The sequence below is a fragment of the Coturnix japonica genome, chromosome 15, assembly GCF_001577835.2.
Source record: "Coturnix japonica isolate 7356 chromosome 15, Coturnix japonica 2.1, whole genome shotgun sequence".
NCBI classification, from domain to species: domain Eukaryota; kingdom Metazoa; phylum Chordata; class Aves; order Galliformes; family Phasianidae; genus Coturnix; species Coturnix japonica.
The window spans coordinates 7,665,074-7,692,464 of NC_029530.1; the positions used below are offsets into that span (position 1 = coordinate 7,665,074).

Genomic DNA, 27,391 nt, shown 5'->3' on the forward strand with positions numbered 1-27,391 from the left:
GTTTGTTACAGACGTTTTGATGCAAACACCATTTTGTCACTTTATCTCCTCTTGTATTGCTTTTTAAGACAGCAGAAGCAGTGTGGCACAGAAAAAATAACACTGAAGTAAAAACACTTTCCAAACTGCAGCCAGTGTTTCCATAGCACCCATCCAGGAGGCACAGAATCTGACATATACAGATAACGCTGTGTTCTAAAAGTTAAGTAACTCTTTAAAGTCAGAACTGTTTTTGAATTGCCTGCCCAGTGCAGCTCTTGTCTACACCTGCAATATGGCTGCATGCATGTAACAGCTTTGAAACGTTTATAACCTAGGCCTGTGAAAACCCTATTTGTTCACTGAAGTTAGAGATCAAGCCTATCGTTCAAAAACCAAGGTATCTTCCGAAATCCTGGTTCAAGCAGCTCTGCAGAAATATATAGCCAGTGTCACAGCTAAACAGTTCATTAGAAATTCCCTGGCCACAGCAAAGGCCAGATCCAGCTCTCCATGAGATAGTGTTTTATCTCTCTGATAGTAGCCATGGTGTACCTATTGCTAAGTGCAACAAAAACAATAACAGACCAAGTAAAAAAAGAAAGAAAAACAAATAAATAAAAAGAATTCATGAAGTTCTCTCTAGTTATTCAAGACTCAACCTCTTTTCCATTAGGATAATATTTTTTTCCTGATAGGAACCCTGACCCTTTTAGTAAAATAAGAAAACATGAGAAAATGCAAGCTGACTTCAGTTCTGTGACCACATGGGGGGAATTCCATGGGGGGAATTCATGCTGTCAAGTGGATTTTTATTGGAGGCATCCATCAGTGCCCCAACCCCCTGCAGACACACAAGGAGTGTCATACAGAGTTGTAAGGTGCTCTAGTTACTGCCTGCCTCCACAGCACAGGTATGGGAGCAAACTGCTGCAAGGCACAGTCAGTTCCTTATTTACTTTGGGGAGTGTCAGATTTTCTCCCTAGCATTATTTCAGAATCATTTCACCTGTTCCCTTCCCTGGTGGAACTTTTTAGTATAGAGCTGGATTTCTCGCTCTTGTTAGACTTGGAACACAAACCAAAGTATAAAGACAAAATCGACATCAAATAGAATACACTGTCAGGGAGCTCTCGAGATGGTGGTTGAGGTGACTAATACAAACATCATGATGCTATCACCCATTGTAATATTCAGATGTTTCAGTAAGAAGACATTAGAACTTTCTAGTTCATATCCCTCTATGACAGCCCTGCTGAGATAAGATTGCCTGAAATTTACCCCTCCCTCTGAAGTGCAAGTGGCAACAGATCCTTCCATCTCCTACACCTTCCTGCCTGTTCCCCCACACTGATACTGACTCTTCCCAAGACTTACGCTCCGTTCCAAGGTGCTCCCTCCTACTATACCCCCATCCTCCACAAGGAAGACAAAGGCAGCAAAAGGAGAAGAAGCAAATCATATTCTGTAACACTGCAGCAACATCAGCTTTCATCATGCTGGTTACCAAATTTCTGTTAAGTTTTCATGGTAACTAATACATGAAGCCCCACTCCTATAGCTCCAAATCTGTAGTCTGTTTTAGCTATCAGTGATCAGCTCACTTTCTCAGCATATTATTTCTGAAACTTCTATTGGTAACATCAGTGCTGACCATTAAAATTTTTCCAGCAACAGAGCTGGGCTGGCAGGGAAAAAAAAAGAATGAAGACTGCTCTTGAGACAGCTGGGTGCTAATAGTCACAGAAACATGCTTTTCTGTGTCTTGACCATACTAAGCACCATAATCTAATCTCCTCTGGGAAGCCCTGAGCCCAGCCAGGCTGACAGGCCATTGCTGCCTCCCTGGGCAATATCACACATTGCTATGTAATTGCAGACTGCAACAGATACAGTGCTCTGTTTGCACGCTACACCTTGCCAGTGACAATAGATCAATCACGTGTACTTTTTAGCAGCACAGATACATTTAAAGCTTGAAGCTTCAGGAAATTAAATATTTTTCCTTAAAATATATTGTTTCTTTTTAAAAGAACACAGATGCAGTTGCAGGTAACTGAGAGATTCTGGTTTGATTTTAAATATGTAAAACAAACAAACAAAAAAACAACAAATAAATAAATCACCAATCCTAACAACTAGAGCTCACTTCAGCTTCACCTACATTATGAGTTAAGAACAGGGACTCCTTACGCAGCTTTGCAGCCAATGAAGTGCACAGTTCCTGATAACATAATGGGTGGTACGTATCCCATCAGAGAAGTAGCTGTTTTTCAGCGTTAAGAGCAGAATATTCTGAAGTCCTTAAGAAAAAGTAAACAGACGTAGTAAGCCAAGACTGCAAGTGTACTTTTCCACACACCAGAGAGAGATCACAAACACAGAAGAGCTGCCAAGTCCATACACTTGAATTGTTCACTGTTAAGTAGCTACTGCAAAAGCTGGTTTTGTATGTTTCAGATTCACAGCATGGTCTGTTACTGTTGTTATTCATCTGTTGTCACAGACCAATCTGCAGATAATTTGGGGACTCTGGACACTTCATTTCAGTGCAACAGATACAGTTCTCTGTTTGCACATTCCACCTCTTGAACTCATGCAGAAGCCCCAAAAGATGTTGTCATGGTTCTGTAATGTTTGCTATTGGTATTCCACATCATAACATCATGTGGAGCACAGAGAAGAAGAACTACACATCCCAGAGGGCCTCACAGTCAAAGAGGAAAATACATCATGGAAGTGATGTTTGCTCCCTCTCTCGCTGCCTATGAGTGTGGGTGTGCTTCCAAAAGGGTGTTTTATTTGCAAAGTAAAGAAAGTTGTGGTGGATTTATCCACCCTAGTAAAATAAGTCCTTCCACACTATATAAAAAACAAACCAACAAATAGAAGCAAGAATTAGAGGTGAAATGGCTGTAAATAACTATAGCAGATGATAATAACTTGCCAAAGGGCCCACAATACCAACAAGCAGAATTCAGCAGTACAAACCAACTGATTGAACTTTACCAATTCACTCTTCCTACAGGACAATCATTGTGGATTCTCACACATATACTCATCATGGATTCACGTAGCCATGAGCAACTAACCCAGCTCCAGCTGCCACATTTAGGAAGAGCTTTCTCTGAAACAGAGATTCCAATTATGTTTGCAATAATCTTATTACTACATCAGCCATAACCTGGTTAAGACAGGGTCTGATAGACACCATTCTGGCAGCTGGGAAGAAGATAAAGGGGAGATATGCTTTTGTTATTTTAGGAACTAGGAAGACTTACAAATGACAGTCAGAATCTGTGACAGAAATACAGCCTGTGTCGGCTAGTTTTACTGTTTAAAATACACACAGTACAACTCAGAATGAGTTTAAAGTAGTTATGGACTTGGAAAACTGCCTCAGCTGTGAAACAGACCAATGTGAGATTTACTTACAATTTATAGTTAATTTCTCATCACCAACAATTTAAAGATATGGCCAGGAAAGCAATCAACTTCATTATCAGTGAGCTGATTAAAACCTGCTTTGCAACTTAAGACACTCAAATTGTTATTCTGGAAGTACTTCATTCACATGCAGTTCACCCAAGCTAATTACTCTCTGTCAGCATTTCTGTTTTCACTTGCTGTCTATTCCTCTATCTGAGCAGCAAAGATTGCAATTCAACCTGTACCAGAACAACATTTCGTTTCCTTCATGTGCAAGAAAGAGATTGTGAAGTCAACAATATTTCACCAGGGACAGAACAGAATCAGGGCCTTATTGTTTTCTCTACACTTATCTGACCGGGCAGAACAAATCAAAGAGGAGACAGCTGAACAACCTGCTAGCCTTGGTTTCTCTGGGGACAAGCCAGCTCCAGATACACTGTGCCTCCAATCAACAGCCTGAGTTTCACGAACAGTATGCTTCCCTATGGTAAACGAAATGGAGCAATTCTCCTTAAACAGCTTGCTAAACCTCACCTCATTAGCCTTTATGGACTGACCTCCAAATTTCCTTGAAGCTAAAGTACAGATCTCACTTGCCTCTGCGCTGTAAGTGTTCAGCCCTAGCAAGCCGAGGAATGAGGAAGGGCATTAGGGGGAGAGCTGCTAAACACACTAGGACTGGATGGTAGAGATCTGTTTGCAGGCTACTACTACTTTGCTGGCACATCATCAGCTGCAAAACCAAGCACGGGTTACAAATCATCCTCTGCTCCCTCCAACACTTCTTTTAAGAGTCAGTATTATGAGCTCTTGCATACTGCCTACTATTCAATAAGCACATCTTAACCCACACTTCTATGTGTAGCAGATTTGGGAATTCAACCTTATTCTTCCCCCTTTTCACTCTGCCACTTAGGATGCCTACTCCCCATTCCACTCTACTCACTTTATTAGATGTTTCAAGACTGTGTGTTTTTCTGCTCCCTCTTTTCCTTATTTTTGCTTCAGCCACCCAGAAAAAAGCCTCCATCTCAGGGGAGACAGCAGACTGTCAGTCCAAGGATGCTTCCAGCTCTCCCTGCCAGCTCTCAGGGCAGGACCAAAGTTCTGTGCCAAACAAACATCTCTGTATTTTTATCCAAAAGCACTAGGACAGAGGCTGACAACAGCGAAGCAGAATGGATGCACAGTATGTACACATCTGTCAGTTGAACAGCTTTGGCCATAAACGAGTGCTGAACAAGGACCATAGGAACAGCTCACTCAACCATAGACTTAGTATTCTGGCTTCACTTGTCTACACATTTCCTGCTCAAATCAAAGGCACCATAATCTTGTTTTGTGGTGCTCACTGCAATGATTCAAAATAGTTGGACTGAAAATGCTTAGCTTTAATTGTTTGGGTGTACAGAAAAGTATCCTAGATTATGGTCACCATAGTGTGGAAGTTGCTTGGATAGCCACGCAACTCGGTTGCTACTTGATCCTAGTCTTATCTCCTTAGAACACTCCCAAACTTGAGGCACACTCTGGTATTATATTTATTCTATCCATTCGCAGTTCACTGCCTGCCTGGGAGGCCAAAATGCAGCTATGGCAGCTGCAGAAAGTGGACTCATCTCTACTGCCACATGGGCTACTCTAAAACCACTGGTATTACACAGGGATGACAAGCTTCTTTTACTTAATCCATTACTCCCAGACCTACCACAGCCAGAATGCATAATACTTGATCTGGTCTATTCATGGCAAAGCCAGTTCCATTTCCGTATTTCTGTTATGGACCACAAAACCAAGCTTCATACAGACAGACCAGGTGTCTTCTGTACTTTTTAGGGCTTTCCTGCATCAGGCAACTACTGTCTGGGTTGGTTTACCCTCTTGTTTCAAAAGCAGCTGCTTTGTGACTGCTGGAGAAGCTGAAGGTTGTGGTGGGAGCGTCCTGTGATCTAGGGGGACCCTAAGAAAAACCAAACAAAAATCTGTCTGCATGCCACGACTGATAGAAGACCTGACGTAAGTAAGGGTCAATCCCAGGTTGTGAAATAAACAAAACAAATCACAACAAAACAAAAAGATTGCATAGTCCACTACAGTCAATGGGGACATCAAATGGAAAACGTTTTCTTAAACTCAACTGAAGGGAGAGAGAAGAAAAAGAGAGGGAAATCTTCATTCAGACTATGAAGAGGGGAGTGGTAGGACAAGCAGCTAGATAATCTCAAAAGCCACTAAATCTCTGGAAAGAACTGGGCGGAGTGAGGAAAGCTCTTAAACAACATCTTGTCATCAGTACCGCTAGGAAATCCACTGACAACCACAGCAAAGGATTAAAAGATGTTTAAAAAAAAATTAATAGCTAAATGAAGTATGAGAGAAAGTATAAATCTCATTCCTGACCCTGAAAGATCACTGACCGACAGTGGGACCTGTAGCCAGTAGCCCTTTAAAGGACTAAATGAGCCGCATGAGATGGAAGTTCCTATACTTCAGGTCCTCAGATGGAAATTGCACACATCCCCAAACTGACTTTATATTGAGCACTACAGCTGTTCGGCATCTTTCCATAGAGAGAGCCTGACTGTGCAGAGCACCATCCAGTCACTTCAAGTGAACAGAAGTCACCCATGAGGGCTCCACATAATTTACATGAGGTAATGCAGGTAGATACAAAACCTTCCACACAGACCTATGAGAAAGCACGCACCAGTTTTATAAAGCAAACTATAACACACAGACATTGCTCTTCCTCCACAATCACAGTAAAAAATATTCAAGTCTAATGCAAGACTTGATTTTCTCTATTCCCACTGCAGGAAATTAGTGCTACATAATTCATTCTAACATAAATGTATTTGCTGAGACTCCATTAAGTACATTTAACAAAAAGTACAGTTATTATCAAATCTCACCCCCCAAGCTCTCCTTCTGCTCCTTGAAATAAACTGAAAGCCTGCTACCCTGTCTCATTTAAGGTTTTTTATATAATCCATCTCTAAGAACCCAAATACAAATACTGACTTAAATGTCTTTCATTTAAGAGGTAGAGGTAACAAACCATCACTTGAGCGTGAACTCAATCACAAATTAAAACAAAATATCACATGTCAGCCAGTGAAGCTTAATACATGCTGGTAGGGCAGATCCATAAGACTAAGTTCACTTTGCACCTGCCACACTGCATTCAGCATTATTATGGGCAGACTCTTGAGAATTTAAGCCAAAAAGCATACAAAAATCTGAATATGCAAAGAAACCAAATACTGTTGAACAAATCCCACCTGATGCTGATTAATAATAAGGCTGGCCAGAAACTGTTGTGATTTAAACTTGCACTCTGATTAAATACAACTTCAGGGAAGGCTGACAGAACTAGAAGCTGAAGCACAGGTTCAGGAAAAGCTGGCTGGGTCTGTGAACTGCCTTCATGTCGTGCACTGATGTAAAACAGTCTGCATCAGTGCATGGTTGTTGGGAACAGAAGCCAACCAGCTAATCAAACAGTGGTCACTCAGGTCTTTTGTTTGTTCTATGAGAAAGAGGTTTTACTAATTAGATTTGGATAAATCTTCTTTCTAATTAGAAAAGAACATTTGTGACTTCATGAGAAGTAAAAAGTTACCACCACCTAACGTGCAAGACAGTAAGGATGAGCCATCTGGTGAAGGCTCCTGCTAAGCTTGCCATGTAATGCCCTTTGCTGAGGAGAGCAGAAGGGGAATCGGTTACATTTTGTCCTTGCCTGCAATTGCATGGCCAAGCCTAGGAACAAACACTAGGCTTTCCAGCACAACCAGAGATTTTAACTGTTCAGTTTTTTCAGCAGCCCGTTTTACTCCTAATGCAACCCACAGAACATGAGCTAAACTATTTAAAATAAAACTGATCTATTCAGTTTCTGAAATGATCCTCGAGCTTTATTGACCTTTGTTGTTTATGTCCCTTTGTTTCCCTCCGCAAAAACTGCAACTGCCAGGAGGCTTCCCAGTCATCTAAAGAGCATCAGTAAACAAGAGCAGAGACAGATGGCTGCAGCTCAGTTTAAAACAGCGCTACACCCAGCCTCTCCTGCACTGCCAGCACTCCCTGGAAGATACAAACATATGCATAACACCAAACAAGAATGCAGTAGTCCTAAAGCAAGTATATATCTGTAATCAGATAAGGAAGAAGTCACTATGAGGACAGGATGCTGAGGTTCCATGCACACTGAACATTCACTTCGACTGTACAGCCTTTTCTAATCAAATCATTGGTTGCAAGAATGGCAGAGGGTGTGGGGATAGATTTCTCCCCTGTTGTTGCTCCCAGAAATACTGCCGGAAAAACAAACATGTGGAAAAATAGGTAGGGAAAGTAGAACCAAGAATCTCCTTTCAACAGTTACTTTACACCAAATGTACTATGTCTGAGAAAGTTACATCTCTGAGAGGACTCATTCACCTGCTGCTTCAAGGATTCAATCATGTTAACAAATAGGTTAACTCCTTATTAAAATGACAGACTTAAAGAATAAAAGAACAACACAAAGTAACTCACAGATCTAGAATGACAGAAGTCTATCAAAGCAACCACACTGCTCTTCTGTTCCTGGATTTGATTGCTTTTTCATTTACCACATAGAAGATTAATGGCAAAGTTAATACAAGATACTGTCTACAATAACATACAATTATGCATGTTGACTTGCTAAATAGACTGAGATGTCCACATGCATTCTGTAAGTTTACTTGAATCGACATAGTTCACTGTTCACTTCTTCCACCACCTCAAAACCCACTGCAATTCCAGACATCTGCTTGCCTTTATTTTACACAAGAATGAGTTCAAACATGGCCCGTTCCACCGCAAACAAAATTCAGATTCTGCTGAAATTAAATTAAGAGCATACTCTCAGGGCTTCCTGATACTCCTGGTTATCCCCTCATTTACTGACAGCAGAAAGTTTCAACAGGGTTACACAATCATCACTTCCAATCAGCTATAATTGAAGGATGACAGAATGAGAACCAGGCACTTCAATTAATACAGGCAGGAAAAAACAAGACTGTGGAAAGAGTATGATTATTGGTAAAGCTCCAGCAATACCCTTAGGCTGTAGCATGTTGACATGCCACCACCCCCGAGGCAGTTTAACTACTCCTTAGTGAAGGAGAGGAAAGGAGTGATCTGTTTATGAATACTGAACAGTTCTGGCCCCCTTTTACCTCCACAATCACACCAAAACTTAGAGAGCAGATTAGCATCAGACTCAGCTGATCCTCTCAAGAGGAGACTGAAGAGCAGTCAGAGTAGTACTGAAGAACAACTACAAGGTAAACAGTTTCCACAATGAACAGTACCCCTCTTTGGGTGATTCAACCAGGTTCATCTAGAAAACCTCTCCTATGAACGTCTATGATGCCATTTCCTGCTCCTTATATATCTTAAAAACAAAATAAAAAGCTGGTACACACCTGCATCTCCATGGAAGAGGCTGTCCTGGTGACATCTCCCAGAAGGCAAATCTCCATCACTTGGCCAGATCTGTCCTGTTTTTCGTACGCCCACAATAGTAGCCTCAGATACAATGACCTGCTGCTGCCTGTGCCGTTTCTGAGACTGTGGAGTTGGTGGACTGCTGCTGTCAAAGGACTGCTGAGAGTTCTGGGAGGGAGAACGGCTTTTATCCCGATACATGCGGTAAGTGGTGGGACTGGGGGAGATGTGGCTGGACTGTCCTGAAGAGAAATCTTCCTCACTGGAGGTCAGGTTCTCATTAGAGCTACAATCTGGAGTATATCCTCCCCCAATGTCTTCAAAACTCCTGGGGGAATAAGATCTCCTGGGCCAAGTGAGATGTTTCTCAAGGTCCCCCATACCCTGATTTCTCATGATAGGCCCTTTCCCTTCTGTCTCCCCCATCATTCCACCAACATAGATACTCTGATAGGGTTGAAAGTCCATGGGCTGCCAAGGTGAGCGGTTGCTCCCATTGGCATTTATCAGATTATCTTTGAGAAACCTGGGGTTCAGTTCAGCATCTTCGTATTCTCCATCATAGCCGAAACTGCTCTCTGAGGACCTCCCCCTGTAAGCAGGCCGCTGGAGTTCATTGAAGCTGGGCGCCACGCTTGAAGGAAGGGAGTGTAAGGACTTTTTGCGTTCCATTTGCATGGCTTGACTACCAAGAGAGCTTATCTTATCAGAAACATCTTTATCGTTGACCTTCACCAGACCTTTCTCATGATGATACTCCATGTTTACATAAAAGGGTTTTTCAACAACATCCTTGTTATCTCCAGAATGATGTGAATTGCCCTTTTTAATCCTCTCAAAATTGGACCTTAGGGCTGCCACACTGGTGCTGTTCCCTCTGTCCTTTGAAATAGGTTCAAACAATCCCTCCTTCTCAGCAGATCCCACTAACCTGCGAGTGGAAGACGATCTGTGTTTCGAAGGAGATCCATCTGCGTCACAGCGACTTTCCGTATTTTCTACCACTCTCTTCAATTTCTCCTCACCGTAATACTTACACCTGTCCTGTTCTCCCTCTCCATGATGGGGACTGTCCAAAGGTGACAGGTCTGACCCATCGCTCTGGGTAGAAAGCTTCCGCATAGAAGGTATCCTAGGTTTGAACTTCTCCTCCCCATGGTGCGACTTGCTTTTTTCGTGTTCATCTTGGTCAGCAGACTGGGGATGAGGCAGGTCTCGGATCTGCTGGTCAGCACCCCCTTCAGGCAACTGAGAAGCACGTTTAAAACCCCATCTCTGTCTATCGTAGCTTTTTTTCTCCTTTGCCAGAAGAGTCTGCAGGTAAATCATGCGGAACCTCTCCTTGTTGACCTCCATCTCCAGTCTCCGGATAGATGCTTTGCACATCTCCAGCTCCTGTTCAATGTCACCCACAGATTTCAGATCCATTTTAGGAGGCTCAGAGTCTGCAAATTGTGCTTTCCAAGCCTCTACAAACCCCACAGGGTCCACCATTTTGCATACGGGAGTAATTGGAGAATAAGGGAAAGAAGCTGGAGAGAGATAAGTGGAGAGAATAAACCAACCGGATCTCACATGTAGAAGCAGAAACAGTTCCGACAGGGTCAACTCAGCGCGTTTCGTTCACGGTCCATGCAGAGAAACTGGGAGGCAAACAGCGATCCTCGGAACAATCTCTCCTCCTCGACTCCCCCACCTCTCGCCGTCCCCAGCCCCCCGTACGCTCGCTACTCTTCCCCCGTCATGACTGATCTTTCTCTAGCGAACAACAGTGCTCCCACCCCGGCGACTCCATAGCACTTCAAAGGAGGGTGGACAAAGGAGCAGGCTCGGGGCGGGGGAGGAAAGGTAAATATCGCCTCCCACCCATCCACCCACCTCCAGCCGCCGCCGTGCCGGCCACGGTCCTCGGTGCCTCCGCGCTCGGGAGCCCTCAGCTCCGTGCTCCCCTTACCAGCCCCCGTGTTGTGCTTTCTCTTTCTCTCTCCTCCTTTCCCCCTGCCCCTTTCCCTGTCTCCTCCTCCCGGCTATTGTGCTGTCCTCCGGGCGCACACGCTCTCCGGAGCGTCGGCGCGTCCCGCGGCGGGGTCCTGCCGCTACCCCTCGGTGCCCGAGCGCCCCGCGGCCCTTCGGGATCCCCCTCGGCTCGGTTCTGGAGGCGGTCGGCGGCGCGGCTCCGACGGCTGCCCGCGGCTGCCCATCGCGCGGCCCGGCTCTGGCGGCGGCACCCCGAATCGCAGCGCTACGGAAGGGGAGGAGAGGGAAGGAGCCGGGCGCGGCGATTGACACGGAGCCGGGGCTTTTCTTAAAGGGGCAGCCAGGGCCGGAGGAGGGAGGCCGTGCCCGAGGGACCCCGCCGGGCTCGGTGCAACCGGACGGAGCCGTTCCCGTCCGCACACTCGGAGGCGGCCGGCGGGGAGACAAAGGCTTGGGTTTGCACACCGCGTGCACGCCTGTCCGCTCGCCCTTGCGGCCACGGACCGATCTTCAACCGAGACGGACAAACAGACCTCGGCTCGGACAAGGCATCTCCCCGTGCGCGTACCGCCCCTGCATCCACGCCCTCATACCGTGTATAAACAGCTGCACGGCGCTGCTTTATCTGCCCTGTGCTTAGAGCAGCACTCCCCTCTGGCGCAGATGTGGCTCGCCTTCAAAGGTCACGTTTGCCCCCACAGCTGCGAACGCTGTTTATTAGTAGGGACTTCATTCATTCAAGCCTTCCTTCGCGATCAAGTATCCCAATAAATGTCAACTTGGTACTCAAAATCGCTATGATATTTGTAACCAAGCCTGTTTTGTTCCATCATCACTCACTTTTGCCCTGTATGCTCTGCTAGCCAAAACAATTCAGAGCACCACTCTGCAGCTCTGGGTGAAGGGTGGTGAGCTGTGAACAGAAGTTTGGCTGCTTACTATCCTTCTTCTCAAACCACGGCACATAGCCTCGCTTAAGCCCTTTCCACATACTAACCCGGCCTCTGAAAAAGTGGAATTACAGATATATATTCATTATCATATTTCCTTTCTGGATGATGAGAAAAGTGAAACATTGCACATCTCAGTATCCCTCATAAACCTGCTCCTTTCATGTCTGATATGTTGCTCCAGCCCCCTGACCATCTTCTTGGCCCTCCTCTGGATCCTCTCCTACAGCAAATACCTTCAAAACACACAGTTCTTCACCACCCACTAACCCATTTTCTTCTTCATTTTCTGCTACAACACAAAGTATTTTCAGCCATCTCAAATGGCCAACCATGCGTTCACCTTCAAACAGCTCATCCCCCTTGCTGTTATTTCCTGCCCTTAACCTCTTTTCCTGCTCTTGTTTTCTCAGCTTTTAACACATCAGCTGATCTATACGTAAAAACAGATTATAAACAAAACCATAATCAAATCTGTATACCTAGTAAATATCTATACAAGATATAGATATATTCCCAAGGAATTTCAGTGTTTCACGGGAAGACAACAGCTGGCTTTTCACTATTGCTACAGTTTGCCTTCCCACCTGTTTGACCGCTGAAGTTCTGACATACAATGTATTCCTAGTAAGGTTAAATTTAAGATGTAATTGTATTGTTGTGAACCTGTACACTACTTCTATTCAGTACCTTTGGTTTTGTTGGTAGTGTGGTGATTTTTTAAATGATTTCTGGAGTGTTTTCTACTTGGGCTCACTTTTCCCATATTTGTACCATTTCCAGATGCAGCAAGAACTCTAGTGGATCATAGGAGGCCTTTCTGTAAGCACACTTAACTTGTGGTGAACACTATTCAACAATTGCACCCTCTGTATTTACTAAGGTACAACATCAGAAATTCCAGTGGCCATTCAAGTGGTCTCTGAATTGTTGCTGTTTCTTTATGCGTTCATTTTAAGAGGGTACAACATTTCCTTAAGGCTATAGTGGCAGACACGTACCTGTGATCTGTAGCAGAGTGCTGTGCTGTGGGGGCTAAACCACAGCAGCATCCAGCACGCACCCTCTGCTGGCTCACCCGGCCTTTCCAGCAGCAGACCGAGGCACCGAACTGACCATGGAGCTCCCTCTTGTGGGATAGAAGAGCTGGTGCTTTTGGCATTTAAAGCGCTGGAGCTTCTCGTGAAAACCGGGTTTGGTTTGGGGGGTCTGTGTCTGTGCGTCTCCCAGCACGGGAGAATCAGAGTCTTTGTAAGAAAACAAAAACGAAGCACGTAAGCGGAGGCTTTTTAAGGAGAAAAAAACCCCGATTTCTGATGAATATGTGGCTGAAATTAAGAAACTATCTTTGTAGTGTGAGGCAGCGCTCACTTGTGTGGTAGTTTGACATGACCTATAATCTCCTGAAATCCTGTCCAGCATTCATTATACTATGATAGCAGCCTTCTTTCTTTGGATTCAGGGAATGGCAGTGAGGTGAGCCTGCATGTGGAAGAAAACATCCTAAGGGTCACATCATCACTCAAAAGGGAGAAATAACATCACTGAGGATGAAAATAAAAGGTTTTTACAGTAAAAATGAGATTCACCTGCCTGGTGACTCCTCCTTGAACGGCTTTTGATTTGTTACCAGTTGTTTTTCCTCAGAGATATACATATTTAAATAGAAACTCATTAACTGATTAGCCTGTATTTGTAAAAGGAAAGAAGCAGAATAACACTGGTCCATCTTTGGGGAGATAATTACACCTACTCTTTAATTCTGCTTTAGACTCATTATGAATTTCACACTGTCTGATTTCTTATCTGTAAATTCCAAAAGGAAATCGTACTGGAAGTGGTGCCATCAATACTATGAAGGTGTCACCTGGTATAAAATATATACAGAGTTCACAGAATTGTTCTGACACTGCTTTCTACTGTATGAAGGCTTTCCAAAGCAAATGAAATTGCTGATAAAATAGATCAATAAGCATAGATGCAACATAGACCAGATACAAATATTTAAGAACTTGCGATCTGATATTTGTTTTCTCAACCGAGGTTAGATTTCCTTTGTGCTTTCCTAAGCAATCCATCAATTGTAAGATTTAAGATTCATTTTCAATGATCAATTATTTATACTTTGTAGGGGCAGCCTCACATGGGCTTAAAAAAAGTCTCAAAGCATCCATCATAGCTTGAATGGAGTCAGGCCATCTCCAGAGGATACCTGCTGAATAACAGACTAATGCAGTTTTGCATAAAGTTTTTGGAACCAATGATGACCTCAAGCAATGTACTTAATCATTAGCAAAACTGTCCCATTGATCTTCAAAACAACATGACTGCATTGCTGAAGAGATTACATCTCTGATTTTGTAAGAGAATTATGGTCAGCAACAAAGGTCTGTGATTTATTTTATTTCAAGAATTATATATATACATATATAATATATATGTTATTTGCTTCTGATTCATTTTGCAGTTGCAGATACCAATCATGTGCCTGCACCTACCTAGCATAGACAGGAAGACATCCTGCAAAACCTGCCTTTTGACCTCCAGGACCATTATCAGTTCTCCTAGGAAAGAAACAGACCAGTTTGTCTGCTCAGTAACAGCCATGTGAAACTAAAAGAATGCACCACAGATATAGATAATACTCAGCTGAGGGACTGCTGCTGTAGCCACACTGAACTTGTCCAACCTACAGGTAAATCACGGTCCTTCCAATGACCATAACTGGTACAGTGACCAAGTTTTCTTCTCTGACACACTTAACACACATGCATATGTGCATATTTCCATATGCAAACAAAGGATTTTAATACTGTTTCTAAGAACTTCTACCAGTAATATGAGGTTAGCAGTAGTCATGCACGCACAGCACATTATGAAGCAATGGTTATGTGGCTCTAATGGGCTCATAAAATCGCTTCTGAAAAGCATTACAGAAATGCAACACGTTTTATATGCAAACATAATACACAGCAATAGAGTGAAACATCTTTTACTACTCTCATTCGAACTCAGTAAGCGCAAAGATCGTGGCTATGGTGCCCACTCAGTATCACACATGGTACAAGTAGAGTGTATATTCATCATCTTGTGAAAGAGATGCAGGTCAGAATATTCCATGATCAGATAAAGAACTCCTTACATACCCACACATATTCATCTTCTCCACCAAATGCTACACTGTTGTCCTTGCCAACAGAATCAATTGGGAGGGGAAAAAAAAGACTTAAAAAAAAAGAATAAATCCTAGATCTCTGTTACATTATTGGTCATTGCTTTAGTTTACATCATAAGCCACAGAAAAATAAAAGTAATTAAAAGACTGTAAGCTATCTTTCCCTCTCACTTTTTCATAGAAAACAATTTTTGAGGAAATTAATGGTTGAGAATCTAGAATATTTTAAGCTTAGTATCATAGAACCATTTGAATTGGACCAGATGACATTTAAAGGTCCCTTCTGATGTCCCTGCAATGAATGGGGAAATCTACAAGCCAGATCTTGTTGCTCAGAGCCTTGAATGTCTGCAGGGACATGGCATCACCACCTCACTTGGCACCCTGTGCAGTGTATCACTGCCCTCACTGAAAAAAACTTCTTCTTTATATCCAATCTAAATCTTCCCTCTTTTAATTTGAAACCATTTCCTCTTGTCCTATCACACAGACCTGTTAAAGAGTCTGTCCCTTTCTTTCCCATATACCCCCTTTAGATTGAAACCTAATCACCAAAATCAATCATACTAACACAATCACATATACTCAGTAAATATTTATACTGTAATTTCAGACAATGTTATTTGTCATTCAAATTTCTGGCAATGTCATTTATTAGCAGGAATGGTTTTTATAACAGCAGTATCTTTTGGCATCAGTCATTCCTACCTGATAAGCAGATCTTTGTAAAGCTGCTTTACTTGTGTGGCATTCAGAGGTGCCTAGAGCCAATTTCCCCCATATTAGGCAATGATTGTAATTTCTAAATAACTGCACAAGGTTAAGTCAAAGGGTATTTGAAATAAAATTGAATAAAAGTTTAGCAAGAGTACTGAATCTAACCTTACTAGCTGAGAGTTCCTACCACAGGTAGGTATGACTATGACTGAGTCTGCATATGGCTCCAAAATAACGTTACAATACTATAAACAAACAAGAAATAAGAAATTACAATAAAATGCCAGCAATTATTCTTAGCAACTAAATGGAACTGCAGTGTAGACAATATTTATGAAGATCAATGCAAAGAAGAATTCTGCATCCCTTATGGAAGACTGAAAATATATCATGCATCATTTTATACTTGCATGAAATATGTCATGCACTATTATGAGACTATTCTTTCATACTGAAGAGGCTGAAAAATTATACCATTATTATCTGCTAGCATTTATTTAATATTTGGCAACCAGGATAAAACAGTGAAGTTTCTATCAGGACCTCTCCCAGGCTTGGGAATATTTGGATGTTGGGCTTTGATTCTTTAGTGGAAAAGGACAAAAGCACAGTTTTTTGTTGTTTTTTTTTTTTCTGAATGGAAAAATCACAATGAAAACTACACAGCCTGCATTTGTGTACTTTCATAACTATTCCTTTCTTTCTTTCTGCTCCCATAAGAATGCAACTTCAGTATCCAAGATTTCTAGAGAATTATTTAATAATAACCCAACATGATTAAATCACATAACTTTTGACTACAAGTTGTGGTGGCACACAGGTGAGCACATAGTGCTGGCAATGTCTTCTTGCACTGAGACAAGTATGTCATTTTTACTACACAGAGAGAAGTCTATATAACTATAGATTTCAGCACAAGTAAGCCTTCAACAATAAAAGAAGTCTTAGAAAGGAAGTCTGAATAAGGTTTTTCTCTCTCATTTCTAAAAATACAAGTTTTTACTTCTGGTTTTAGAGCTTTTGTTGTTGCAGGTGTTCTAGGCTGTACTACAGAAAAGCGTGGCACTTGCAGAAAGAGTTGAAAGTCAACAGCAACTCAAGCTTTCTTGATTGTTGCCTTCTGGGATTTCCATCAGGTTCTGTTCCAGTCCTGTAGAAGCCATAAAGTTAGAAACTCAATTCATAAGAAGTAATATCATCCAATATTAAAAGTAACAATAGTTGAATGAAGCCCCAGTCACCCAGGCAGGCACTGAAGTTAATATGTTTGCAAGTGTGAGAAAGGCTTCAGTGCACAATAAACATCCCCAGTCCTTGAGAACATGAAAATGTAAACTACAGACAAGCAAAACTTAACATACTGATGAGGTTTTCTGTCCCAATTTGAGCCATGTGCCCCGTGGTTTTCTCTAGCTCCCTTATCATAGACTGTTCAAAGGCCAAGGCAGCAACTCGGAAGAATAACTCTTTGACATTTTCCCCTAGGAAACAGAACAAAAAGGATCCATTTTTGCAACTGCATATCAGTGCCTGATCAGATACAAACAAGCACACCTATGAACAGACCACTGCTTAATATTGGGAAGGATCAGGCACCTTCAGCAATCTGTCTTGTTCTGAACACTGCAGGGAGAATTCATACCATTTATTTATATCATGTATCCTTTGTTTGCTTGTTTTTGTTTGTTGGTTTGTTTGTTTTAAACTCAGCAATGAAGAGGTTTCAGTTTGTGGCACAATATTTTCATTCCTAATCAACTAGAAGCACATACATGTGTTTAAGTAATTATCCATGAATTAAACATGCTTAGACATTGCAGTAGCTTCTGTAAACACAACAGTGAAAGCACACATGCAGATTCTTAACTGAAAATCAACTATTAATAATTATGAAGTCTCCAGAAGAAACAAAATGCCACTATATATATATATATATATATATAATAAAGGTATAAGGAACTTCAACTTCCTTACACTTTAACATCAGCCTCTTTGGTTACATCATTTTTATATCCTTTGCAGTAACTTACCTGTTTTGGCTGAAACTGACCAGTATTCTGCTTGCATGTCATTGGCAAAGCGGATAGCATCTAGCTCTGTCTTCTTACAAACAGCATCTGACTAAATAAAAACCAGGGAATACTTTTAACATGAGAAGTATGCTGGTAATAACACAGAAGTGGTGCTAGCATCTGTAGTGTGATGCTTTTAGTTTTCACAGTGGCATTTCTGTCCTTGCCTGAGTGCTTGTGCAATCAGACACTATTGCTGAAGTGTTCTAATGCTTGCAAGAGAAATTACTTAGCGCTGTTTGAATATCTTCATCTATCTTCTGTTACACTGAAGCAAAATAACTAACAAGGGCAACAATTATATCTAGCTATATAGCACTGTAGAGAGCAGAAAAGAAAACAGCACAGTCATTGGTCTTCAAATTCTTGTTATAATTAACTGCCTTTAGCAGAAAGTTACAGGACAGACTAATGATAATGATTTTGTTTATTTGTTTAATCCTGCTTGCCTCTGACACAGACCCTCTTCACGGTCTACTTTTAGTATGCTCAAATACAAAGTTCCCTCTCTTCTTCAAGCCTTCTTCCCCCTTTAATATGTTTTTGGCTTTTTGTACTTCATTTTCCCACTCATTTGCTATCTGAGATTAGCCATATCAGTATCTTGCTATTTGCTCACCACCAAATCTTTTTTTGTTCCAACAAGAAAGATGAAGATAGAATTTGGTTCATTTTCCCTCAAGGCATCTTCGAGCCACTGCCTGAAAAGAAGAGAGATGAGAGAATCAGTCAGAGGCAGCATGGAACAAATGAGATAGAGACAGATAACAGGGTCACAAGAAAAGCCAGAGAATAAGCTGATGTGAATGTGTTAAAAGCTTTTTTTTTTTTTCTTTTTCTTTTTAAAGACAGAAAGGGAACAGGAGCTATTCCAACTCCACAGAACGTATACCTTCCACTACTGAAAAGTGAGAACAAGCTTACTGTACAGTGTAAATTCCACACTAATTTTAATACTCAGAGATGAGTATAGTAATATTCAGCATAATGGAAGATGGTGAATTCTTTATAGTGATAATGGAAAAAATATAAACAACATGGCAGATTAGGCAACAAAGGGGAAAAAAAAAGGAACATGTAACAATCTCTTCAGTAAGATTATAAAGCGTCTCCCAAGGTTTCACGACTCTTGTCTCATAAGATTGTGTATTTTTTTTTTAAACTCTGGCAACCAAGTTCCTTTGGAGTCATCCAACACAAGTCAGGGAGGGAAGAGCGTGTGGGGGTTCACAGAATCACAGAATTACCCGGGTTGGAAGGGACCTCAAGGATCATGTAGCTCCAACCCCCCTGCCTGGCAGGGCCACCAAACATACACCTTTACTAGATCAGGTTGCCCAGGGCCCCGTCCAACCTGGTCTTGAACCAGTTGGGTTCCAACCTGAACTTGGGTTGGAAATCAAGTTCACACATTTCAATTATTATCAATCAAGCAGAGACACTAATATATATATGATTTTACAAAGTCCTCTGTAGAGGTGTTGAGCAGCACAGCAATTGTCTGAGGAAATCCCCCAGTACACATTTAAATAAGACAAAGTACAAGTTGTAGAAAAACACATAGGTGCTTTACAGTCATAACAGTATGTTAGAACATGTAAACTCTCAGTCTGGTGACAGTAGTGTGGATCCACATCCACACTAGTGGATAGAACACATAGTGTTCTGCTGCCTGCACTTAAAGTGAAGCAAGTTTCCTCACATCAGTTAGTGCGCTGCTATAAGCAAATCATTTCAAGTACCTAAACTGATACATCTTAAATTAAAAATGCAAGGCCTATATAGGTATTGGGTGTTTGGAGTTTTGTTTTGTTTTTCATTTTGATAGCATATCTCTCAACATGTGAGGGACAGTGTGCCTGAGAAGCTCAGACCAGGCATTAGGAAAAACTTCTTTTTACTGTAAGGGTCAAACCATGAAATGGACTTTCTAGAGAGGTGGCTGATGTCCCATGTCTGTTAGTGCTCAAAATACATTTGGATAATGCCATCAATAACATGATCTAACACTAGCAGTAAACCCAGAAAATCAGTTGCTTTTGAGACTATGCATGAAATGCATTGCATCAGTTTCATTACCTAAATCAGATGTAAACATGTTACTACCTTTACAGAAAATGGGGGGGAGGACAGAGGGAAGATGTCTTTGGGATGCACCTAATCTCTCCCTGTGCCCAGTTTTCTAAGGATAGCGCTTTTACTGAAGTGACTGAAAAAGGACATCAAAAATAACAAGTTAAAATTGATGTTCAGCATTTTTCTCAGAAAAATCCCACCCTGAATATCCCAAATATGTGACGATCACCCTTTCATTTATAGCTCAGAATAAAATACTCTTCAGATCCAGCAAGTTCTCAGCAATTCCAGACTGTGCAACACAATTAAACCTTCTGTGAAAGTTGTAAAGGCTAAGCCAAAAGACAGAAACTTACTTGGTGTGATCCAATGTCTGGATATCAGCTAGATTAAACACTGTTATTATAACTGTAATGAAAGGACAGGAAAAAAGTAATTATGTTTAAAAGCATATCAGAAATCACTCCAATTTAACTACTAATACTGTTAAACAGAATCACAGAATTGTAGGGGTTGGAAGGGACCTCTAGAGATCGAGTCCAACCTCCCTGCCAAAGCAGGCTCCCTACACAACGTAAACAGAACTAATACATATACAGTACAACAGTAGATTTAACATGGAGGACTCAGAAGACACTATTAGGCTGATTCCCCATCCTTCCCAAGACATGGGTACCAATTTTTAATCACTTCATAATCACAACATTCAGAGCTTGCAGCAAATGTATTCATGAGATTTTCAGTCTCTTCCTCTTCCCAATAATGGCAATTCCATTCCATTGCATGTATCTTTTTCAAGGAGCATATGTAGGTGTATATATAATCTCCTGTTACAGGCAGTACCAAATTAACATTGTTCTCACCCTCAGCTCCTCGGTAATAAGCAGATGCAATGCACTTGAACTTTTCCTGACCTGCCGTGTCCCATCTGTGCAATGGGGGAAAAAAAGAAACTTCAGGTTAATGAAATCAAGCGTAACCTGAGCAAACATACTAATGAAGCAACAGACTGGTACAAGTTGGTAACACTTCAGTGGTATCACACTCTTCTCCATCTGGAACATGTTATTTATTAACTTCTGATAGGAATACAGTAAAGCCCCACTATTTAATTAAGCTATTACAGTTCTGGTTTTATTCAGAGTGAATTTTTTAAACTAGTCATTTTGGAGACTGTCCTTTGAGACGCAATTCAAATGTTTGTATTCTGTATTGTAATACTCTTTTCTTAAAGCATCTCAACGTTATCTATATCATATTTATATCTTTCCATGGCAATCTGAAATCTTCCAACTGATGCTCTGATACCAGTCCACTAATAACATCAAAGAATAAATAAATAAATTTGAAAAAGGAAAGAAAGAACTGCTTATTCTAAGATGATACACAGTTCTCCCACCTACAGCAAGTACTACAAAGGTCTGGGATTTTATTGCCGTGCAGCACTGCCAGTATTTGCAAATGTAGCTTGTACAGAAATCTCTCAGCAAGAGGGGGCACCAGTGCTTATCAAATGGAAGTGTTTACATCACCACCAGAGAAACTGAAGATAACACAACCCAAAGCTTAGCAGCCCATGAACCTTATTGTTTTGGATGACAACATACTGATATACCAGCGCAGATTTTAAAGGCACTCAAGTTCCAGAAAGGCAGTGTTGAATAGAATTTTAAAAAACAAAATGGCCCTGAAATTGGTGATAAATTATTTCGGAGTGTTTTTCAGTAAATCTCACTAGCCATCTGTTTACATCTCTAGGCACTGATATTTCAGAGAAAATGTGATCCTAAGTTTATTAAGATTCATCCACTACAATGCTTCATCCAATGAATCTTTTTTTCTGCCCTACATCATGCTATAGCATGGATAATTAAATAATGGGCTTTGTGGAACTGTACAGTTAGCCAATTAAAATAGCAAAGGACATTCTTCAGTGGAACCAAAGCAGGTGAGAGAAAGCCAGGATTCCTGCTAAGCTGATAAACATAGCTGAAGATCAGAATGACTTTAGATACACATCCTAATAAAAACACTTAGATCTTTCTAGGATTTAGAGAAAGAAATTTATTTTGCAATTAGGAGATGCTGAAATCATCAGAGCCCATACAATTGATTTCAATTAATGCAGGAGCCCCCAGACCCTTCAGTGAAGTCAAGTTCCATGCTCATAAAGCCTACTAAACCCAAATGACGGAGTAGTACAATGCTAGCACCCAACAAAACATGCTGCAAAAGCTTCTGCTTCTCTTCCAAGAAGTAAAAAAAGGCAGAATGGCACTGAAATAGTGCAAGGCTTCCAAAATGAATTTTCATTGACAAATTTATAACATTTCCAGGAATGTGAGATCCAAGAGGAAATTAGGGATTTTACCTACTCATTTTTACTTAATTAAAACTGCAAGCTCAGGTACAGAACCTGTTTTTCAGATCATTTTATGCTATGGGCTTTTTCTTTTTTCCTTTTTTTTTTTTTTAATCTTTGTACTACCAGAATCTGTAGCAACTTAAACTCTTCTCAGATTGTACTATATGTATATGTGGAACTAAACCCATATTTCAACTTACATCTGGAGATGATATGGTATTCCAACTATTTCAAAACGTTCAATTTCAAAATCCACCCCAATGGTGGCCTTGTAATCTCGTTCAAAATGATCTTTACAGAACCTGCAATGCAGGAAGGGGAAGGATGAAATATTAACAATTCATGAATACATATAGCTGCAAAGTAACAGAAAAGAACTAAATAACAGTGGAGTGGCTATATTGTGCAGAAGCAGATATAAAAACATTGACACATTAAAAAAAATAAATAGTGAATAACAAACTGGAAAGTACATCTAGCAAGTTCTCAGGATAAAAGAATCAAAACAATTTCTTTGCACTGTTTAGGAGAGTCAGCATGAAGCTTTTAGTTACAAGATCATATATTTGGGGTCATAAATACAAAAGGAAAGTGATTATTAATGAGATTAATAGCCAAATTTACTTTGGAACATAGAAATAATTGAAATGCAAACAGACAGAATGCAATCACAAGCTACAGAAATTCAGAGCTCTGTTCACTGAATTTGCAAAATGCACAAGAGATGTTTGCAAGATCTGGTAAATACTGCACTATATCATATTTGATTGAATATGTATTCAATTCAGATTCCTGAAAGCTTTACTGCAATAAGTGATACGCTTTCAATTTGGAAAAGAGCAGAATCAATCTATCTGCTGAAATACACCGTACCTGTGGATGAGGCTGGTTTTACCAACATAGACGTCTCCTACCACAACCACTTTGGATATTTTCATCCTGTTAGGAATATTCAAAAATATTTAATGCTTTTAGTAGTAAATTCAATATTCTCAGTGTAATAATTCTGAGGTAGATCCTTAAATAGCAAGTGATTAATTCATCTGCAACTCCAGTTTACCTGAATGGCACAATACTGCACAGCAGGATTAGATAAGAAAGAAAAAGGTCAAAACCTCTGGAGCAGAATTAGCCCATTTCTTACTCTGTGTGCAACTTCTATGGGGCAGAAAGACTTCATCAGAAATGCTCTCAAGGATCTATTTTACACTGGGCAGTTTGCACTTAAGACTATATAGCACCTACATCCTTATTAGCCCTTTAAGAGTACAAGTTTTCATTTTTGCCACTAAAATTAATTATGAGTTTTTCATTGACTTTAATAGTTGAGAATCAAATTTTACGTGCACAAACAAAGAATTGCTGATTATCAAATAACTTATCGCAGAATCTGTCTCTAGGAAAAAATAATGATTAGAGCCAATACGTTTTCTGACTACCTGAAATAACATTAATCTGAAGCTTGCCTCATGCAAATAATCCTCTTTGCTCTGGGTTCTCCCACAGAATACAGCAGATGGGCTGGAGGTGACTCATCTGCACTCTTAAAATTGAAATGTAGTGTTATTGTAAGGAGACACAGGTAGATAAATGACTGTACATTATTTGTTGACTGAAATTTGGATTGACATCTCCCCTGCACATGCTACAAAAATGGCTTAGGAGCTTTAATATTGTTTTGTATCAAAGAATGGCTTTTTAAACAACAGATTCAATCTTGTATTGAATGCTGTATCAGGTTATATCAGGCTTAACTCACTACAAATTAAAGCTAAAACATGTATGTGTTCTGGGAGAGAGATGACGAGAAAAAAATTAAAGAATATTAGAATTCAACATTTATTTTCCATTAGATTTTTTAGTCCAGAATTTTGTTCCAGTTTTAAAGAAAACATTTGAGACAACTTCTCAGCATGGATACTTTTAAAATATTAAAGCTGGATTCTTATGTGCTTCAAGCAACTTGAAACTGCTGTGCTCATATCTGCCCCAAAGCCTTTATCAAGTTCTTATTTGTTGCACTCAGTATGCAGTCCTTTTGTGCTCTCTACCGGTGCCAGTACATCTGCTCTTGTCCTTGCAAGTGCTCTAGGACTTGCTTTTCATGCTGACCTGCACGACCAAAATCCAACACTAATTTTGAACAGTTGGTTAATCCTTTAAACTAAGCTGTCTGTTGCTAAACAACAACTCTATTTCTTCAACTTCAGTTAAGCCAAGAAAAAAAAGATCTTTAAAACTTATACAAAGAAGAAGCATTTCATTCATTTACTGTGAAATGGTATAGAAGAACCACAGGGACAGACTTAGCTGACTTTGGTCACACTAGAATAATCAACATGTGGAACCAGGAAAAACCTATGGAGGAATCAGACTGTAAAGAGGTTAAAATACTTGTCTCGTTGCACACTTGGTTTATTAGAAACTTGCCCAGCTGTTCCAGTGCTCTGCTGACAGGCAGTCCTGAGCTGTGCGTGGAAGTGGTCTTTGAACTGAAGACAGGCCTCAGGAGTGTACCACTAGAGACACAAGAGAAGAGCTGCTGAGTCTATAAAGTCTATAATGTCTGCTTACCACAAAGCCAAATCAGCAAGGTGAGATAGAAAAGGAGATTACTTCAACAAGCTTGTCAAACACAGGGATACTCCGGCTTATGAGAAGGGATGGTCTGAGTTAGAAGGCAGTAAGGCTGATGCACAGGTACGTTTATAAAATTCCTCTAAACAGCTCCACCAAATATCAGAGCCCTGATGAACTTCCACAGTAAATAAATCCATTGATCAATTTGTACAATATTAATTATCTTAAATAATTCCAGTAATCTAGGGCATTCAAGGAAAACACAAGTGGGAGCACATCACTAGCAAATCATTCAGACTACAAAGTCTTTTAGATCTCTTTCTTGTGTGAAGCACTTATTTTATTACTAATTTCCTATTAAGCTTAGCAGGCCAACAAACAAGGAAAGCATGTTTTACATTATATTTACTTAAAATAACAGTGACAGTTTTCATAAAATTAAAAGCAAAATAGGAATTTGAGATTGAGAATGAGAAAAGTGCAAAAACCACTTAAAAGGGTGTTTTGAACAAAATTAAGAACAGAATGGCAGTTCTTTGCCCTCACCTACCCTTAATCATTCTTTTCTACTTCAAGGATAAAACTCTTTGGGGGTACGAATGATCTTCACTATCTGTTTTCCTACAGTGCCTACTATGTTTGATCTACAGTATGACTAAGTTTCCTACTCACACAGAAGATTAAAATTGCTTCAGATTCCTCAAATGAAAATGTTTCTTATTTCCTCTCTGTGTAAGAACTCTGTAAGCATGGTAATTATTAATGTTTGGCTAAGAGAACAGATACTGTAAGATAACACTTCTGTTGCAAAAGTCACTTTCTGTTAAGGTTAGAGGAAGATACCTGGTTTATTATTAAGTGCATCAGCACTGAATGGGAAAACAAGGTCACATTCACTTCTGAAATAAACTCTTAAACAATCTGCAGTTTTAGCAGAAGACATCAAACATACATCAAACCAAAATATTAGCACAAGAGAAAGACATGGCAAGTGATACATCCTCTGAGCAAAGAGATAAAGAATGCTTACCTTAGGAAACCGGGAGATTATTCTGTCCCTGCTCACTGGGGGAACCATATGCTTTGGGTTGGACTTCATCCTCCAAACTCAAGTCAATTCTGCCAGATAGAAAACATGCGAAGTGAAACAAAATACTCTGGAATTGTCTCAACACAGGAAAAGCATTAAAAACAAAACATGAACAGTCCTTTAGGACTTGTTTCCTCCTAGTGTACCATGAAGTCAAAGAATTGCCAGTTGAAGAAAACACATTTCTCATGAAAAAGGATGACTTCTGTCTGCATAAGTGTAGGAAGAAATAGTGGCTTTTCCTAAGTAGAAAAGCACTGAGTAATTCTGGAGGAGGACAGAAAACTGTTCACTTAGTTAACACAACTGCACTTTAGTCCTCAAATGATTTTGTAGTGCTTAATATAAAAAGCCCACCCCTCACTATTTTGTGCTTCTGCATAAAGCACGTTTATTTAGGGGATATCAGATTTTGTTATCTCAGAAGGGGAAAGGAGAAACAACAAAGTTACCATATTCCTTGGCACAACATCAAACTTTCACCTAAGATCAACTCATAAAGAACACAATCAGTAGATAGCCTGACATGGAGGAATAACGTTCACATGAAAAATCACAAACGAATCAAGATATCCCACTTGCAACGCAATGACTTGGTCACAAAAAGAAGCCTTGTGGGTTATCGAGAGGGATCTCTTTGTAAGGTACCAGTTTGTTAATGCCATGCAGAAGAATCTAACGAGAACAACCCTCATGCAGCAAACAGCAAAGGGAGGACTCACCGTGCGCTGCGGATGCGGCAGGATCCCAGTCGCACGAGCAGCCTGCAGCCGCGTGCTCATGGCAACACGATTGCAACAGTTCCCTTCCTCTCCTCCTCTCCCGGACTGAGGAGGCGGAGTTGGAAGGGAGTCGTTTAACCATCCGCTCTGGTTTTAGAAGAACGATCCTGTTTTAGCCACCATTCAGGTTCCTTTGGTCAGAAACTACTCTTTAGTCATCTCAGCGGTCCTCTAATCCTTCCTAATAGCGTTATTTTCCTCTGCAATAGGAAAACGAGCAGGATTAACTAAGGAACTAATGGAGCAGGGAGCTGTTACAGAGCTAATTTTAAGCATATTAGCAATTATAAAGAAACTCCAGAGGCGTTTTGCTCCCTCCTTCCCCCAGAACTTCAGCTTTCTTTCATTTCAGGCTTAGAGGCAGGACGTGCATGGAACCATTTTGAATCACGTCAGTGTCTCTAGTCATTACCTACCTTGGCTGATAACATATCAAATAATAAAGAATAAGAAATCCCATTGTTTTTCTGTATTGTTTAAGTACTGATAATCAATTTAGTTGCTCAGACTGCACTTAGGATGCTTAAAGGTTTCCTGAAGGTATCTTTTTTAAGCTGTACTTGTCTCATATGGATTTTGGTGACCGACAAAGCAGAATCTATCCCAGTGTTTTATTACACCCGCACACAGCGCACACAGCTCCCCGTGCCCCACGCTATTGCTATTTACGCAATTGGCGTAAAGCTGGAAACGGTAGAGGAAAGGAGCATGGGGCCT

At 40.7% G+C, this 27,391-nt stretch overlaps 2 protein-coding genes across 10 annotated transcripts in view; both read right to left on the bottom strand.

The window, feature by feature from the left end:
- Positions 1 to 11,142, bottom strand: part of BCR (BCR activator of RhoGEF and GTPase) — a 92,724-nt gene extending 81,582 nt beyond the window's left edge. Inside the window, exons 1-2 of one of the 2 annotated variants that reach the window (XM_015878272.2) lie at positions 10,769 to 11,142; positions 8,869 to 10,422 (exon numbers count right to left, since the gene is read on the bottom strand). In XM_015878272.2, the coding sequence (XP_015733758.1) occupies positions 8,869 to 10,384 (1,516 nt within the window). In that variant the 5' untranslated portion in view covers positions 10,385 to 10,422; positions 10,769 to 11,142. Of the gene's footprint in view, positions 1 to 8,868; positions 10,591 to 10,768 lie in introns of those variants that run through there. The other variant, XM_015878271.2, reaches the window with a different exon arrangement.
- Positions 11,143 to 14,205: 3,063 nt separating this feature from the next.
- On the bottom strand, positions 14,206 to 27,250 carry RAB36 (RAB36, member RAS oncogene family). Of its 8 annotated transcripts, XM_032447923.1 has the most exons (12): positions 27,091 to 27,250; positions 26,615 to 26,874; positions 25,833 to 25,921; positions 24,617 to 24,741; positions 23,096 to 23,161; positions 22,423 to 22,524; positions 20,721 to 20,785; positions 20,214 to 20,265; positions 18,401 to 18,482; positions 17,740 to 17,830; positions 17,071 to 17,190; positions 14,206 to 16,859 (listed from the first exon to the last, which is right to left on the bottom strand). In XM_032447923.1, the coding sequence occupies exons 3-12, from the start codon at positions 25,899 to 25,901 to the stop codon at positions 16,795 to 16,797; spliced, it is 837 nt and encodes a 278-aa protein (XP_032303814.1). In that variant the 5' UTR covers positions 25,902 to 25,921; positions 26,615 to 26,874; positions 27,091 to 27,250; the 3' UTR covers positions 14,206 to 16,794. The 8 variants fall into 8 exon arrangements, with proteins under 8 accessions (XP_032303814.1, XP_032303813.1, XP_032303816.1 ...); XM_032447922.1 differs by lacking the exon at positions 27,091 to 27,250 and having other exon boundaries at positions 26,615 to 26,987; XM_032447925.1 differs by lacking the exon at positions 27,091 to 27,250 and having other exon boundaries at positions 24,653 to 24,741; positions 26,615 to 26,982.
- Positions 27,251 to 27,391: the final 141 nt, after the last annotated feature.